Genomic DNA, 17,479 nt, shown 5'->3' with positions numbered 1-17,479 from the left:
GCCAAGGTGGGCTGAGAATCCCCTTCCAAAGGAAAACCAGGGCATAGTTTCACCATGTGTGAATCCCACTGAGGCAGAGTGGCACAGGGCTGAGAACCTTCACTGCCTCCCTGTCAGTGCTCACCATGCAGCCCCCAGGGCAGCCCCAGTGCCCCAGCTGGCGACCAGCACCTCCAAGACCCATTTCCATCTTTCCATCTTTGCTCAGCTACCTCTGCCTCAGGATGCTCCCACCCATCCAGAGATGGGACTGTAGCTTCTTGCTGGCAGGACACAGCCCCTGGATCAGTACTGAAGGGTGACAGGACTGAGATACAACAACCCTGACAACAACCCTGATGTTTCTCAACTACAAATGATACACCAGGGTGCTGGAGCTCCCTACCAGGTCTCCAAGCAAGTCCAGCCTCCAGAATGGCTTCCAGCAATAAATGCATGGCATGCAGGAGTTAACTGTGGCACTCGGCTCTGAAAAGGAGGAATCTTAAACCTGTTAACATTACAGCTGAGAAAAGATTACTCTGGTATACTGACAGGGAAGCTGTGTGAGAGTTCTTCAATTGGCAAGCATTTAAATATTGTTATTAGGGATTAAATCACTTCAGGTGCAGCTTGGAGCCATCCACTCCTGCTGTGGATGTGTCATCTCCCCATGGCCTGGGACACGGGTCTGTGTCCTGCTCATGGTTCTGAGCTGTTTACGAAGCCTGGGATAGTGAGCAAAGCTGCTGCAGTCAGGCTGTGCATCCCCCTGGCCTTGCTGGCTCCTCTGCTGCTCACTATCAGAGTTCTGGCACAGCATCTGAGCCTTTCCCACATGGGGTTACAAGACTGGCTCTCTCTCTTCCACTCCACTAGGCAGTTTTGCTGAGGTTGCAACAGCTCAGCTGCCTTTGAGATGTCCACCCTGCTGCCACATCCCCCTGAAAGGGGCAGCAGATCTGAAAGTGATTTATGGGGTCAAGAAGCAAAGAGAAAACAAGATTGCAGCAGCCCTGTTCTGTTGGGAAGTGATTCCACAAAGAGGAGGTATCAGGGGTGGCAGCTAAGGGAGGTGTTAGTTTTGGGCACTGGCGACCTTGGCCACCCTGTTCCATGTGGGCAAGGCAAACGAGATCGTGTGGGGACAGCCAGGCACGGGTGAGCTGAGCAAATATTGACTTTGTGAACAGGTGCACCAAGCATTTCCAGCTCGTGGTGCTGAGGGTTTTAGATGGCAAATTCAGGGCAGCTTTGCGGGGAGCTGCTCTGAATGAGAACAGCTCTGAACTGCAGTCTGTGCTTTGGGTTTCCTTGGCTTCTGGCAAACGGGATTCACCTCCTTTCCCTTAGAAACATCCTGCTAGAGGCAGTGAGGGCTCGTGCCTGAGGTCAGGACTGGCCTGGTGCCCACGGGGCTGGGGTTCATCGTGGCATCCCTGCTTATCTCCCTGCAGTACTCACTGCTCAATCTCAACCAACCCCAGCCAAGATGTAGGAGCCTAGAAGAGCATGAATCTGTTTTCTAAACCCGGGGTGCCGCAGGGCAGAGACTGGTGTGAGCAGCTGGGAGGCAGGGAAGGATGCAGCAGGGACAAAAGCAGTGCTGCTCCTCTGAGCCCTGCTCCCTGCCCTGGCAGCACTGTGGCCACAAGGTGCAGAACCCTCTTTCTCAGCTGCTGATCAGCAGATGATGTTGATCACTGATGGGGAACAAGTTATCAACCTGGATAACCCCTGGCTGCCCTCCCAGGCACCTCTGGCCTGTCTCATGCCCACTAGCCCATCCTCTTCCTCATTCTCACAGGCACATTCTTGCTGCTACAGCTCCTCAGTGGCCCCAGGGCTCTGTTTCCTTGGGAGAGCAAAGCAGAAATGCCTGTCTGTGTTTTGTCAGGACAGCTGCACTGTTAGGATGAAAAATCTAAGTTTTATACAGAAGCAAACTTACTGGGATAATCGTACTGCTCTAAAAATTGGACAAACATCAGATTCCCAGTGGGATGCCAGGTGATGTGCCATCTCTGACCTATAATGTGCCAACATGTAAAGAAGCAAATTTTCACAAGGATGCTCTTCCTACATCTAAATGTGTAATACCAGCCTGAAATTATTGATGGTTTGATCTGTCATGCATAATGGCTTCCTAGATTTTCTAGGCCTCATGAGGAAAGGACAGCTTTTCATTCAAAGTTTCCTGCTTGACAACCAGTCTCTCTGTGAAGTAAAACAAAATGTTTATACCAGATAGAAGAAATTACTTTTGCATTAGCTTAATTAATGATACAGTGATTTTTCTATAATGCCCTGCTTTTAAACAAGATCTCAGTGTTCTTCTGGAGGGTATTTTCTTGCTAAAACAAAGGTCTATAGGAAATTTTCTGGCCAGGGTTATGTTAGATGATTTTAACAGTCCTCATACTGAAATTAATTTATGGCTTGATCTATTAATACTATAACCTCTAAGATTATATGCATTTCCTTTTAATCTCGCCCCTTTATCACGTACTTTGGGTCCTACCCTGCTTCCTTTAATGCAGTGCAGCAGAAAGATAGGAGATGAATTTACATAATTTATGTTCCTTGGTTTACTTGAGGTGCACTGCCAAGTTTTTATGTAATAATACAGGCACCTGGGCCTAACGAGGCAGCAGTCGATTTTTCACTCCTTTCTGACCTTTCCTTCTGTCCTCTGAAGCATTAATAACTCAGTTCTATCAATACCAGGCTGCTTGTGATGAGGACCACTACTTCCCACTTGTTGATCAGTAAGGGCGCTGCCCTGGTTAGACCTGCAGGTCTCTCCTTTCTTAGAGGGCTGCATTTTTTGGTTGGCTTTGGGGCTTCTTTTTCTCCTTTTCCTTTTTTTTTTCCTTTTTCTTTTTTTAATGAACAAATCAAATTTGGCTTTGCAGGCTTGGAAACTCATCCTCTCCACATGTTTTCTGCCTCTTGTGTTTCTTTCACTGTCTCCTGTGTGCCTGCAGGCAGCAATCTGGGTGGTGCTGGAGCTGGGCAGTGCTTCGTGTTGCATCCTAGTGCTTTGCTTTACATCCCATTCCCTTGCTTTACATCCCATTCCCTTGCTTTACATCCCATTCCCTTGCCTTACAGCTCATTCCCTTGCCTTACACCCCACTCCCTTGCCTTACACCCCACTGCAAGCAGGGATCTGCATCTGCCCCTCCCACCCAGGTACCGAGCCAAAGGAAACCTCAATCCCTCCCTCTCTCCCAGGAGATGATGGCATTTCAGAATGGTTTAATGCAAATAAAGTTTAATTTGGTGTAGGGAATCAGAGCTGTGGGCCTGTCATCACTCCAAAGCCTTGCTCTTGCTGTAGAAGAAATCCCAGGGGCTCCAGTCAGCCTGGCCTGCCCTGGTGACTTTGCTGGGGCTCCCCACTGTTTTCAGGCTGGAGTTTGGCAAATACACACCCAGCACTGGCCTCAGCACAGTCCTGCCATGATCAGCTGAGGGAGCACAGCCAGGCTGGGGGCTGGCTCCAGGGGGAAGGCTCAGAGGGGTCATCATCCATCAATCATCCATCATCCATCCCCTGTGAGAGGAAGGGCTGAGCCCCAGCAGTGCACAGAGCTCTTTTTCCCCGTGGCAGGCTGGAAGCACGCCCTGGGACAACACCAGTACCCACATTCCAGGCACAGCAGCAGCAGCCAGGGATGTTTCTGAATTAATTTTCCCTTTGGTTTCCTCTCTCAAGTCTTGATCTCGGCTTAAGCGCCGGCTGGCTGCGGGTCCTGCTGGGAGACCAAAGTCAATTACCCCGATGCCTGTGATTGAATTGTGCCTGGCCAGCGGCCAGTGCTGCGGGCTGCTGCCCCAGAGCCCTGCACAGGGACAGGGCACAGCCTGGGACAGCTCCTCTGCACCTCTGCTAAGCTGCAGGGCTTGGCCAGGCTCAGCTGATCCGGCTGTCCCCCAAGCACCTTCTTTCATTCGCATTCAGAGTGCTTCAGCAGCCTTTTTCCCAACCTTGAGACTGTTAATAACGAAAAGCCCAGCGCTGTGCAGCTGTGTAAATCAGAAAGGAGAAATGCTCCGTTGGAAAAGCCATTTCAGATGGAACAAACCCTCAGCTCTTGTGGGAGCTGTGGAGCTGCACAGACCCGGGAGCCTGGAGCTGAGCAGCTGCCCCCACACCTCCTGCCCTGGGCAGCCTGGGGGAGCAGTCACCTCCTGTGCCCCATCCAGGCCACCAGGCTTGTCCAGGTGCCAGGTGTGGGAACTCAAAATGTCCCTCAGACATTTCTGGAGGTTCTGGGTCCAGGTCAGAAGCATTTGAGACCCTGGCAGGCAGCTTGAAACAGCTGTGATTTTGGGTTTGAGCCATGGAATGATTTACCAACCTTGCAGGAAGAACAAGAAGTCACAAAAGTTTAGATATTATACTAGAAGTAGCTACAAAGTAGAAGGAAGAATTTTTTAGTATTGTACAAGGGGGTTTTAACATCTGTACAGGTGGGTTTTTACTTTGTACATGGAGGTCAGAGGTTCTAAGATGGAGGAATGTAGGCCGGTCCTGTTCCTCCTCTTTCTTCTTCCTTACCTCCATGTTCTTGGTGATGTTGGCACTCACAGATTGGTTTAGAATAGAAAAGCACCATTTAATATAGGTAATGGGCACTGGGGAAAAACTGTACCCATGTAACACGTAATGTACCATATAAAAGATAGAAAAGCACCATTTAATATAGGTAATGGGCATTGGGGAAAAACTGTACCCATGTAACACGTAATGTACCATATAAAAGACAGCAGCAGCCCTGGGCAGAGGGGGAGAGAAGAAGCAGTCGGGAGTCAGAGAGGATGTCAGGGTGTGTGTGTGCCTCTGCCTGAGCTCTGAGCAAACCACAGCAGCCCCAGAAGGAAATCTTTTAGATAACTTGCAATAAACTGCCTTGAGACCGAACAACAGAGACTGCTGAGCCTTTCTTTGGAAGCTCGGGTGGGAGGAGAGACTTTTCCACCACATGGAACCCCTGAACCAGGCCGGGGCTCTGACAGCCAGGCAGGAGATGCTGACATTGTCCTTGCTGGGATACTGGGAGGTACAGGAGCACTTTGCAGGGCTGCACCAGGGAGGAAGGGAGATGCATGCCTGAAGCTCGAATCTGAGCTGGCTCAGAAGCATTGGCCACTCTCAAATGCTGGTCCCAGCAGGAGGGGAAAGCCCCTGGGAGATGTAGAACCCCCGAACCTGGCAAGATGCACTTAATGCATAAAGATCACAGGAGACGCCTTGTGCCACCTCCCTGCCCCCAGCAAATGTATGAGCTCCAGAATCAGTGCCCAAACATGAGGAGGAAGAACAGAGGAGCTACAGCCCCAGCAGCAAGGAGGATTTGTCAGGTGAGAATGACCACTGAAACCTGCAGAAAGACCACCTGCACCACTGCAGTGCAGCTGGGGATGTGTGATCCTGCTCCCAGCTGCAGACTGGGAACTTTCTCAGCATTCCCAAGCAGAACTGCTCACTCCTTCTGTGACTGTTGAGACAATATCTGCTCCTGTCCTCCCTGCAGCTCTCACAGACCTTGCAAAGGAATAAAAATCCTTGGAACCAGTAGCCGGAGCCTGGAGGTTTTTGTTCTTCTGTCCTGAGGTTGTGTAGCTCCTCCCTGAGGGGTTCTGTCAGCATTTTCCCCCCTCTTGCCACAGTGGCAAAAATCTAAAGAAGGCAAGGCAGAGGTACCAGCCCAGGGTTTGTATCCCTAGGCTGTTTTAAACAGAAATTGAAGCCCAGGATGGAAAAGCGCCAAAACAAACCAATTAACTACCTAGTGAATAATTCATAAGACAAACAGTATTTCTTTTCCACCCAAAATAAATGCAAATGGTTTATGATCTCCTCAAGCCTGTTTGTTTCCTGAAAATCTCCCCCAGCCCCCTCCTGGCAGGTGAGTCTGGGCTGTGGTTGCAGCTCAGCAGCAGATAAGGGTGTCTGGACTGTACTGGCTGGTTTGGTCAGGGTGTTCAGACCTCCCAGCTGAGAGCTGCTCTATGACCTGACTCCCTTTTTTACCCTTCATTTTAACTACACTTAGAAATTCAAGATGGTCTTTCTGCACAAAACCCTAAACCATCATTGACCATCTGTGTTTCCACAGTAACTCAGCGAGCACCTCCTACAGATTCAGGCTGGGAGCTGCCCCAGCACCAGCATCCCACGAGAGCAGCAGTGCCAGGCATCAGGGTGAAATAGCCCAGGGGGACATCCCCTCCTACACTGGAGCCCTGACAGGTTCCCAGGGGTGACATGGATTTGACAGGTCTCCAGAGCAGTCAGGACACTGCTTTGAGCCCTCTAATGGTTTGCAGCTCACAGCAGAAACTGATTGATTTGCAACCTAGGGCTTTAGCCAGTGACACGTTCAGTGCAATAGAATAATTGTAGAGAGCAGATTAGCACTGTGAGGTAATGATCTTTTTGCCTGCTTTTCTTAGCCTGCCTCATCCATCGCTGTCCTGCGTAGGATTAGCATATGCCTCATTTTGGAGCAAACATTCTGCCTTTAAAACCCAGCCCTTCGGATAATGGCTAAATGAAGACAGATAACAGCAGCCTCTGCCCTGGCACGGTGCTGTGGAGCCCGCTGAGAGCCATAAATGGGATGCTTGCTCCATTCCAGGCAGGCAGAGGGGCTTTTGGTGGCCAGAGGCAGCTGCCTGGAGTTTCTCATGGAGATAAAGCCATCGTGCATGTGGCCGTGCTCGCTGGAAGTGTGTGAGCTGGCTTACTCCAGTGGGTTGGCTTTTCTGCAGCCTTTGGGGGGCTGGACAGCAGGGTCAGAGGGAACAGCCTGCTCCTGCAGCAGGAAAGGGCTGGGGGAGGCACAGAGTGGATTGCTGCAGTGGGGAATGGCTGTGGGGAGCAGCGCTGCAGGAGCTGTGGCCAAGCTGCGTGGGAATTGCCACCTAATTTAGAGTGGATGGGTGCCAGCAGCACCCAAGCCTCCAGAGCATCTGTCCCTGCTGTGGCCAGTGTGTGGGGGGACAGTGCTCTCTGCCACAGCAGGGAGAGGAGGGCAGCAGCACCCCCAGAGCTCAGTGCCATGGTGACAATGGGGACAGCCATGCTCAGAGCACCCACAGTGAGCCACGAGCAGTAACAGGGTCATGAGCAGCCTGTTATTGATGTGTTAATGTGGTGATTTATGCACACAAATCCAAGGGGCGTGGGCAGCAGGAGGAACCTGCAGGGTTACTCTGGTGCAGCCCCTGGTTATTCCTGCTCTGTAAGGAGTAAATGGATGGATTCCTGCACAGCCCAGGCAGCCCGAGGGGCTCGGCAAGGAGGGCTTCCACCTCTCCATGCTGCAGCAGGGGAGGGTGAGGGCTTTGAAGGGTTAGAACAGACACAGCAGGACACCAAGGCTTTAACTGCACAACAACTGACCTCGGTGGGATGCAGAAGAGGGAATGTTAGAAATGTTACAGCTGACCAAATACCCACTTGGATTGGGAATGCAAAAATAGGGCTTTGTCGATGAGGCTGTGGAGGGGAGAGCTGAAGCAGAGGGGATGAGGATTAGCACAGCTCTGGCAGAGGTTACTGGAGTGTTACTGCAGGTTAGCAGAGCTGCTGGATCAGGCACAGTGGCAGCAGGAAAACAGACTTGCAGGAATTAATGAGCTGGGTGGGAGACAGTGCTAAAATCCACCAGGACAGGAGGCAGCAGGAGAATCCTACAAAAATGCACCAGGATTACAGCTGTGAGACTGTGCAAAGAAAGGGCTGCAGAGAGGGCTTTGAGACCTTGCAGGAGATGGAACACAGAGACAGCTGGCAAAGCTCAGCTCCATCAGTCTGGGGGGAAAAGGGATGAATGCAGGGGCAGGAAAGCTGACCCACAGCCAAGGGCTCAGAGGGCTTGTGCAGCAGCACCTCCCTGCCCCACAGAGTCCTGACCCCACTGTGCCAGACAGCCTCTGCCAAGTACTGCTCCTGACTGATTCACTCCAAACTCAGTCCTCACTCTGTCCTGTTGAATTCACAGTCAGAGGAGAGGAGAAGACTTGCCATTTACCTGTGAGATCTCTGCCTCTCAGCTGTCCTTCCCCGTGGGGCAGGGAGGTGGTGACACCAAGGGTGCCCTGGGGACACACACAACTATCTGCCTTTGGGTCTGTCAGGGCCATGTCCCAGCTTGTTAAAAACCTGACCAAAGGCCAAGGGAAGTTCTCTTTAGGACCTTGTGGCTGCTGCACCAGCACCAAAGAAGGAAATAAAGATCTTACTGTGCTGCTGACACTTTTCTTGGAGGGTTTGGAACCCATGAGGAGGGGAGGCAGGGGCTGACCACAGAGATTGACTATCAGAACCAGCACTGCACTACACAACAGCAGCAGGAGATGGGGGTGACAACACACGGGGCTCAGGAGGGCATTCCAAGGGGTGCTCTGGGGGCTGAAGGGCAGCTGGCAAGGGGGTGGCTACTGGGCCAGGGACACACAGCCATCTGTGCTCACACTGAGCCCAACACCTCCTTCCCATCATTTCCACTTCATTCCACAATCCTGCCCGGCTTGGCAAGTTCCACAAGTGCTGCTAATGCATGAAACCTCCCAGTCCCCTCCAGTGTCTGCACCCAGCCCAGCTATGGCCATGTACTACTCCTCTCCAGCCCTGAGCAGAGGTGAGGTGCTGTCCTGCCTCCAAAACGTCCTGCTACCTGCCTGGCCTGTGTCAGCCCCATCTGCCCCGAGGATCCTGCTGGAACCATTAGGGAGGTGTTCGGGTCATGGCCAGAGGGCCACCGTGCCTGCCTTGTGGCCCTCAGCAGCCACCCCTGCCTGTGTGGCACAAGAAGTCAGGCCAGCAGGGGAGATGCTGCAGACCCTGGTGGGAAAGGGGTTTTGGAGTCTCTGGGAACCCCCAAGCAGATTCTCCAGCACACAGCTGTGACATGAATCCCCTCAAAGGCTGGCCCCAACCCCCCAGCCTCATCTCCACGGCACCCATGCCTACCTTGGCATCCAGGATGCTCGTCTCCACCCGGGCCACCCCCTGGTTCTCCCTGAACAGCTGGATCTTGCTGACCTTGCTGAACTCTGACAGCACCGTGGTGAGGTTGGTCTTCAGGTCAATGACGTGGCTGATGCCGTGCCGGGGTCCCACCAGCAGGGTGGTGGCTGCCTGCTTCTCGTCCTGGTGGCACAGGCACATGGAGAGAGAAGGAGACAGACAGGCAGGGCTGAACAAACCCACCCTGGCGTGGCACAGGCTGCACCTGGCTCTCCCCATGGGGCCAAGCCTCAATGCTGGCAGCCTGGTCAGCTCCAGGATGGCTTTTGTAGAGCAGTAGGTAAGGCTGGTGCCCCAGCCTGCCCCCCTGAGCCCCTTTGCAGAGCTGGGAGTGGTGTGCAGGATGTCAAGGCTATTTAAGAGTAAAGCTCTGAACTGACTGTCCACATGAAATATTCAGGCTCACTGGGGTCACTGCACTAAAGTAAGTGTGTTACAAATCTGTCTGATCTGACATTGCCTCTGAGAGAAGGAAGCAAAGGAGGGAGTGAATGTATTCCAGAAAAGAAGAAAGCCTTAACTGGAAATCAGGATGTTTCTTGCTCTGGTCTAAAAGGAGTCAGGTGTGGAGGGAAAGAAGAGCTGGGCAGACCGTTGCAGAAGATAATAAGGGAATACTTTTTACCACTTCAACACAGTTCAACTCACAGGCTGGCTCAGAAGCATTGCTTTGGTGCCAGAGATAAAAAATGCTGTCTACTCAGGCAGTGCCAGGGGCAGGCTCTGACTGCAATGCTGTGGCACCAAGCAGACACTGCGAGGTTGTGCCTGCACTGGTTTCCTGCAGGCAGCCCTTTGAGCTGTGAGCTGAGGGGCAGAGCAGACCAAAGGCTGCCAGAGAAGGAACCCAGCAGGCAAAGCACTGAAAGCCAGGGAAGCGCTGAGACCACAGGTGGGTGGAAGGAAGGATGCGTAAATGGAAGGATGGCAGAGAGGTGACACCTAGATGGGGACCTCTGGGTAGGAGGTGGATGAGAGGGACGAAAGGGTGAGCCAGGCAGTGGGGAGCCTTTGTGGGTCCTGTTTGGGCTGGTGGCTCTCCTCCTGCTGAGGTGGTTTGGGTGGGCAGTGGAGATGCAGGATCACTGTGGCAGTGACCAGGCTGCAGCACCTGTGACAGGGCAGCGAGCCCAGTTGTGGGCAAGCAGGAACACAGTGGCCTTTGCCAGGAGCTGCCCCCCTCCAGGATGGATGGAGGGATGTGCCAGGGCACGATCGAGCTACAAACACACATCTGAAACTCCCCCAGCTCCACGGAGCAGGTCATCTTGCTGCCTCACAGGCTGGCAGGAGCAGAGCAGATCCTGACCCTGCAGAGCTGAGGACACACCCTGCTGACAGCAGAGGCTCCGAGGCTCTCTGGGTGGGCTTGGAGCTCGCAGGGCAGAGCTAGAGACCGAGGGAAGTGATTTTTGTGGGAGCCACGTGTCCCTGGCTCCCCCAGCACACACTCTGGAGCAGGCACCTGCCAGCCCAGCCTGAATTACCGTACCAGTCCCACCGTGTTGAAGAGAACCCCAGCGAAGGTCGGCAGCTCGTTCAGGATCCTCAGGTACTGCAGCTTTGCCTGGGCTGTGGAGACCTGACAAAACAGCACCCAGGTGGTCACTGTGAGCACAGAGGGAGAGATGCAGAGGCTGGGGCAGACCTGGGGGCTCTCTGGTAGGGGTGCACAGCACGTTGTGAGGCAGCTCCGGGCACGGGCTGTGCTGGCAGCGAGTCTGAGTGGTGGGTGAGGGCAGGTTCCACTCCCCTGCCATCCTGGCAGCTGTTGGGAGGTAGCTCAGAGCAGAGGCAGAGCAGGAAGGAGCCCCAGTGCTTGATGTATAACCCCCCTGAGGTGTACAAGCCTCCCTCCCTCCCTCCCTCCCTGGGGAGCAGTGAAGGCTGCAGGGACCGAGGGATGGCTCAGCCGCAGCCTCCAGAGCTTTCCAAGCCCAGAAGCAGCGATAACATGAGCTGATGGTGCCACTTCAGCCAAGCCTCAGCTGAGCTCAGCCCTGATCCTCACTGCACTCCCTGCAATCCACATCAGCTCTTGAGCTGGGATTCAGGAGAGTGTCTACCTGGCTGTCTGGGGTTTATCTCCCATCCCAGGGTCCCCGAGGAGCTGGGGACAGCAGGCTGGGGTGGAGGGCAGGGCTGGTCTGGGCTCACCTTGGTGCCGCCAGGCTGGTGCTGGTGGGCTTTGAGCTGCTGCGAGAGGGATTTCCTGAGGCTCTTCTCTTTGATGAGCTGCAGGAGCGAGGGGGGCAGGAAGGGCTCCAGGCCCCACTCCTTCCTGTGGGGAGGGAAGCCTGCATGAGCCACTAGGCCAGAGACACTGCCAGAGAGCAGAGGGGGACAGAAAACTGCCCCAGAGCATCCTCCTGTTTCAGAGGAGCTGGAGACACACCAGCGCTTCCTTGGCACCACAGCCCGGGCAGCAGCAGCCCCCAGCTCGGGTCCCCAAGGGGGTGGGGACAGAGCTGGGATGTCACCAGGCTGGTGACACAGCTACCAGCTTCAGCCTGGGGAGCAGCAGTGCCATGCTCTGCAGCAGACCCCGGCTCCCACTCACCTTCGTGTAAGCTTAGGGCAAATTCCCAAACCTCTTTTGGGGTCCTCTCGGGGTGATCCCTCTCTGCTTCCTCCCTGTGCCAGCTGGGCAAGGCCAGCTGCACAGATAGGCTGGGTATGGGTTTAGGTCCCCTAGGAGCCAGAGGAGGGCTGAGCCAGTGCTTGGTGACAGGCTGAGATGACACAGCCACAGAGCCTTCTCCTTGCCTTGGATGCAGGCAGAAAATCAGCCTGGGTTCCCGTGGAAATGATCCCGGGCTGGCAGCAAATGTCCCCAGCCCTGGCTGCTGCATGTCAGTGTGAGGGGGTCTTACACAGCCCCACGGTGTGACCAGGGGCTGGCTGTCACCGCTGCCAAGCCCCTGAGCCACCACCCAGCCTGGGGGTCTCTCACAGCATCTCACGTTTGTACCCCAAAACATTGCAGTGACACAGGGACACAGGGAAGGGACAACAAAGGAGGGCTGTGTGGAAGCCTGGGGACAGGGAGGAGGACTCACTCCACATTCTTGAGGGAGACCTTCTGGCTGGGGCGGGTGGCTGAGACAGTGATGTAGATGTGGAGGGCAGCCAGCCCCAGCAGCATCTCGGGCTTGGGGTCTGTGCCGAAGCGCTCTCTGATCACATCGTTGCGGCTCTGCAGAAGGGAGAAGAGGTGTCCTCAGGCAGGGACAGGGCACTGCCACCTGAGGGGTGCTGCCACAGGGCCCAGTCCTGGCAGACGTGTGGGCCATGAGCTCCAGCAGCTCCCAGTCCCTACCTGGATGTACAGGTACTCGAAAGCTGCAGGGTCCCGGCGCAGCAGCTCCACTGGGTCCTTGGGGAAGAAGCTCACACGGAAGAGGCATCTCATGCCGTGGTAGTGTGTTCTTTGCACAACCTGTGGCAGGAGCAGAGGGGAACAGTGAGCCCAGGAACCATTGGCTGCAGGGCACGAGATGCCCTCTCCTCTCATCCGGCATTATATTTCATTTCTCTCCTCCACGCACCACCTTTCATCCCGGCAACGTCCCAGCCTTCCTTGGTGTGACAGCTTTGCCTGGTGCTGTAGGATGTATGCCACTTAGGCTAATGTTTGCTCCACGATCCCCATTTGATCCCTGCTTCTGTGCAGTGCCAGCTTATTGGCTCTCCCAGCTAAGGATACTCGTAAGTGCTGTCTGCAGCTGCCCAGGCTGGAGCACAGAGCAGCTCCATGATGCTGGCAGTGTGGGATGGATAAAACCCTGACTGTCTCCCTCTTTGGCCACTCTTTTCACCCCTGAGCCTGCAGGACCATGCCAGAGGCAAGGAAAGGCTGTGCCACCCCACAGCACAACCCCAGCTGTTACAGTGGGCTCGGGCCATGCTTTCCCCCATTCCCCGGGACCCTGTGACTCTGACCAGATAAGCCTGGTCCCCTCTTCCTGCCCTGATGTGGTTGGCGGAGAGCCAGAAGAGCCCTCCCTGTCCAGAGCCCAGATAAGCCCCTGACCTTTCCTGTTCGCTCTCTTTCCCCCTCTCTTTCCCCCCAGATATCTCGTGGAATAAAGAAGCTGGACAACCACATCGGGGTTAGAGTCTCTTCTGAATCTTTGCCCATCTCCTGATGTTCCTCCCTCAAGGCCTTGTACCTCTGGGCTAGCCTGATAGTTTAGGGGCTGAGAGAGGGAGAGCATCACCCAGCCTGTTAGAGCACATCCCATTTGAGGTGGCCACAATACACAAAGTATCATCACAAAATTTCAGAAGGCTTCAAGCATCTGCCCATGCAGAGTAACACAGACCACTTCAGAAGGCTTCAGGTGTCCATACAGAGTAACACCAGAACACCTCAGAAGGCTGCAAGTGTCAGCCTCTCTTGTTCTTCAGCCCAGCTTCCATTCCCTCCTGTTCCTGCATTGCACTGTGTGCCCCCTGCTCCCTTTGGGGGTTGCTCAGTGCCCCTGGGCACTCCATGGCTCAGTGCTGTCAGTGCTGCTCCCCTGCTTTTCACAGCTGGACCCATGGGGGTGAGGCTGGGCCACAGCCCCATCCCCGTGCCCACAAACCGTGTGCCCACAGCAGCCAAGCCCTCGCTGGGGGCAGAGGAGGCTCTCTGTGCCCAGCCCCTCACCTCGGCCATCCCAGCACCCTCCCACGCCCAGCAGCTTACGTGGGCCAGCGGCTGCTTGTCCTGGAGCAGCAGGAAGCGGTGGCTCTGCTCCGGGCTGGAATACTCCAGGACCAGGGCAAAGTGCTCGATGTGTCTCAGCGACAGGCGGTCCTGCAACGTCACCATCACGTCCTGCAAACGCCACGGACAGGCTTGGGTGCCAGGCACTGGCTACTCCCCGAGGGGAGCTGGGACCTCACTGAGAGCCGTGCCAGGAGGAGGCGGAGCGGGTGCACAGGGTGGTGCAGTGACCCTGCAGCGGGAGGTGACCAGCAGGCAGAGCCAGCACCGGGGTAACCCCCGGCAGTGCTGAGGGAGCTGGCCCCTGGCAGGGGGATGGCAGGAGACCCAGCCTGGCTGGAGGGCAGGCTGACAGCAAGGAGAGAAGGCAGGAGAGGCAGAGCCAGAAAAGCCCCGTCCCTGCTGTTGGAATCTGTGGGTATTGGTGATTCCGAGATTGTAGAAAGTCTCTGTGTTTCAGCCCCGCTGCCAAAGCAGAAGCCATAATTTGTCTGTGCTGGTTTCAAGGTTGTTTATTCTGTTTATCTCTAACATGTTCTGCTGCCCTGCAGCAGCTCTGTCCTGCAGGGCAGCGTGTGGGGCTCTGCCCTCAGTGGGATGGTACAAACATTAAATACCACAAACTACCTGTGCTGGATTTACAATAACGTGCCAACATCTGTCACCTACGTTGGACAGTGTGTGCCCAGCCAGAACCAACAGAAAAATGCCAACAGCACAGTGAAACATGGAGGGCATGAAGAAGGAGAAAAAGGACAAGGCACACCCAATTTCCTCCATCTTGTCCCCTTTGGGCCCTTATCTAGAATCCTAAAATTTTACTTTTGCACCTGTGTCACACTTAATTATTACTTTTATCAAACACTCAAAGCTTGTAATTCACCCTGTAAGACTGAAAACTCTTTTCCATGGACAGAGATCACAGACAGTGTCTCTGGGGGCTCTGTCCAGGGGGTTCCTGACCCCTGCCAGGGTCCCAGACCTGCCAGGGCAGCCAGAGATAAGCCCTGGGTTCCCACACCTGCCAGCTGCAGAGCGTGCTGCCTGGGGAGCAGACGGGCCATCCATCATGCCAGAGCGGCTCGCAGCCAGCCCAGCGCTGCTGTTCGTGCTCGGGAAGCAGGAGAGGAAAAATGGATTGGGCAGGTGGGAGGAGAGGAGCGTCATGGTGCTGTGGGGGCAGCAGAGGGGCTCACCTTCACAGTGGTTCGGCCATCGAAGGTGAAGGATTTGATCTGCCCGTTCTCCAGGAAAACCTTCAGCACGTTGGGAATGAGGAGGAGAGCTTCTTTCTTCAACATGTCCTGGCATGTGGGGCCAGCAAAGGGGGAGGCGAGGAGGGTGGGGGGCACAGAGAGGCAGAGGAAGGGTGGGGAGAGAGAGTGTCAGTGATGGAGCACTCGTGGCATCCTCTGCTGCTCCGGGCTTTTGTGCTAAGAGGCACATTTCCCCTGAAAGCCCAGCATTCTGTTGAGCCATCAAGCAGCGCAGAGCTGAGGCGATTCAGAGCTGCCTGACAGCTTCACCTCCTCAGCTCCAGCAGCTGCAGTGGGCACAGAGCACCTGGCTCTGTGCAGCACATGGCAGTGCCCGTGCCTGGCAGCCTGTCCCGCTCCCCAGCTGGTGACCCAGACAGGAGCTATGGCTGGGGGGGCTCAGAGCTGATCCCCCTTTCCTGAACCTCATCCCAAGCCTATCCCCCCTCAGCCCTGCACATCCCCTCTGCAGGAAGTTGGGAGAAGGCTGATTTTATTTGGTGAGAAGCTTTTCAATCAGATAATTACCTAATTGATTTTCCTTAAAAATAGAACATGCTAGAAGCACTTTACAGGGTTTTGTTTTTTTTTCAGTTTTGTTTTGTTGTTAATAAAACCTTTCTGCAATTAAGAGATAAAAGCACTGGGCTGAACTCTTCAGCTTCCACAGCCATTCAGCAGTGCCCTGGTCACCCTGCCCCACATAGAGGCACTCCAAAGCTTTTGGGATCGGGCTGGAAGCCACAGATCTTCCTTAGAGCAGGCACTGGCATTGCCTGGATGCCTCCCCTGGGTGCTCAGGGGGACTCAGCTGAGACCAGGTTTCTAAGGCCAGTTTTTGGGGCTCCTTCAGAGGGACAGGGATGTCCACAGAAAGTCGCCCAGCAGTGACCCAAGACACTGACTGTGCCCAAGGGCATCTTCCTGTGGGACTCCCCAGGCCAGACAGCTGCTCTCACCTGCAGAGCCCAAATCAGGGAAGAGGAGCCCTGTGGCCTCCAACCACCCCACACCCTGTGGCCCTGGGGACACCTCAGGGGGTGAAGCACAGAGGAAGGCAGGGCAGCACTTACTGGGTCTGTCTCGCCGACTGTCACCTGCTCAGAAAATCGGACTTTGGCTGGGTTGGACCTTAGCTTCGCCTTCTTGGCTGCGCTGATGAAAGCAGATTTGGGGGACTGGAAAGAGAGCACTGGGTAAATCACCCACCCAGCCTTGGAGCCATGGTGTGGGGAAAGGCAGACACGGGGCCCAGAGGAAACCCCTCTGGAGCCAGTGTGATGATGGGGAGTGGGCAGCAAACCACGAAATGGGGAGGGTGGAAAGCAAATCCCCTTGGCTGTGGTTACACAGCACTGCAGACAGGGCCAGAACCACGAGCAGCAGCCCCTGAAGTCACACCAGCAGCATCAGTGTGGCAGGGAGGCTGCACCCCAGTGAGCACCTGTGCCTGGCACTCCTCGTGCAGGCTGAGCTCCAGCAGGTATCAGCCAGGTCTTGCTTGGAGGCATTGGCACCAGCTGGATGAGAGAGATGAACCCCTTGGATGTGGGTTTGCAGCCCCAGGGAGATGGCAGGAGCCCCGGGCATCCCTGCAGGATGTTCTGCTGGCAGTGCCTGCACACACTCCAGCACAGAGACAGTTGTGCCACAGAGCTGTGTGTGTCTGGTGGTGCCAGCACCAGCTGAGCTGCCTGTCCGGGCCAGGAGGAAAAAAGCGTTTTTGGAGTGTGGCACACGCCCCCACTCCTGACAGAGCAGCGCTGGGTGGGGGCATCTGAGAGCTCCCCTGTGCTCTCACACTTCCTTCCTGTCATCAAAGACTCGGGAAGCACAAACGGTGCCTCTGGTGTGACAGTTCGGAATGCCACAGTGCCAAGGGCGCCGAGCCCCAGAGCCCCATCGCTGCTGGTGCCCACAGCATCTCCAGCCCCTCCCAGCCCCGCAGGGACTCCCGAGCCAGCAGCGACCCCTCCCTGGCACCTCTAGCACGATGGGTTACCCCATCCGACACATCAGCAAACCAGATGGGTTTGGGAATATTTTCCTCCCTCCCTCCTGGTGGCAAGGATGGGGAGATGGCTGCGCGGGGCCGTGGCAGCTCTCAGACCTCACAGCTTGGAAGAGCCATGGGGTGGTGGGACATGGGTCCAACAAATCAGTTGAGCTGCCTGACTGGTCTCCCAGGGTCTCCAGGGACCCTGCCTTGGTTTCCAGAAGGGCTTTTCAGCCCTGTCCTGGCTGCCCTGGAGCTGGCCACGGCCCTGCCAGTCTCACCTGGTGGGTGTGCAGGACCGTGAGGATGATGAAGTCCTTGGCCTTCCTGTGACAGAAAGGAGAAATGAAGATGGATGGGACCTTATGGTGATGGACCTCAACATGCGCAACTGGCTACTGAGAGCACACCCCACCCTTCCCAGCCCAGTGGTGGTTGGGATCTTTGTGGGCTCCTTGGGGTGCTTGACAACATGGCTGTGGATTCTT

The 17,479-nt window shown here is 55.2% G+C and overlaps 1 protein-coding gene across 5 annotated transcripts in view; it reads right to left on the bottom strand.

Moving 5' to 3' along the window:
• Window positions 1-17,479, bottom strand: part of FRMPD3 (FERM and PDZ domain containing 3) — a 62,908-nt gene that overhangs the window by 14,299 nt on the left and 31,130 nt on the right. For all 5 annotated transcript variants that reach the window (XR_012056067.1, XR_012056068.1, XM_030272307.4 and 2 more), the window contains 9 exons: window positions 17,273-17,318; window positions 16,069-16,173; window positions 14,936-15,043; window positions 13,719-13,850; window positions 12,345-12,464; window positions 12,085-12,221; window positions 11,183-11,306; window positions 10,518-10,607; window positions 8,969-9,148 (listed from right to left, as the gene is read on the bottom strand). Coding sequence is in view for 3 of the 5 variants with exons in the window: in XM_030272307.4 (XP_030128167.4) it covers window positions 8,969-9,148; window positions 10,518-10,607; window positions 11,183-11,306; window positions 12,085-12,221; window positions 12,345-12,464; window positions 13,719-13,850; window positions 14,936-15,043; window positions 16,069-16,173; window positions 17,273-17,318 (1,042 nt within the window). In the remaining 2 variants the exon portion in view is untranslated. The remainder of the gene's footprint in view (window positions 1-8,968; window positions 9,149-10,517; window positions 10,608-11,182; window positions 11,307-12,084; window positions 12,222-12,344; window positions 12,465-13,718; window positions 13,851-14,935; window positions 15,044-16,068; window positions 16,174-17,272; window positions 17,319-17,479) is intronic.

The sequence above is a fragment of the Taeniopygia guttata genome, chromosome 4A (assembly GCF_048771995.1).
Source record: "Taeniopygia guttata chromosome 4A, bTaeGut7.mat, whole genome shotgun sequence".
Classification (NCBI taxonomy): domain Eukaryota; kingdom Metazoa; phylum Chordata; class Aves; order Passeriformes; family Estrildidae; genus Taeniopygia; species Taeniopygia guttata.
The sequence above is the reverse complement of the archived record's forward strand: the minus strand, read 5'-3'. Positions and strand labels throughout refer to the sequence as shown.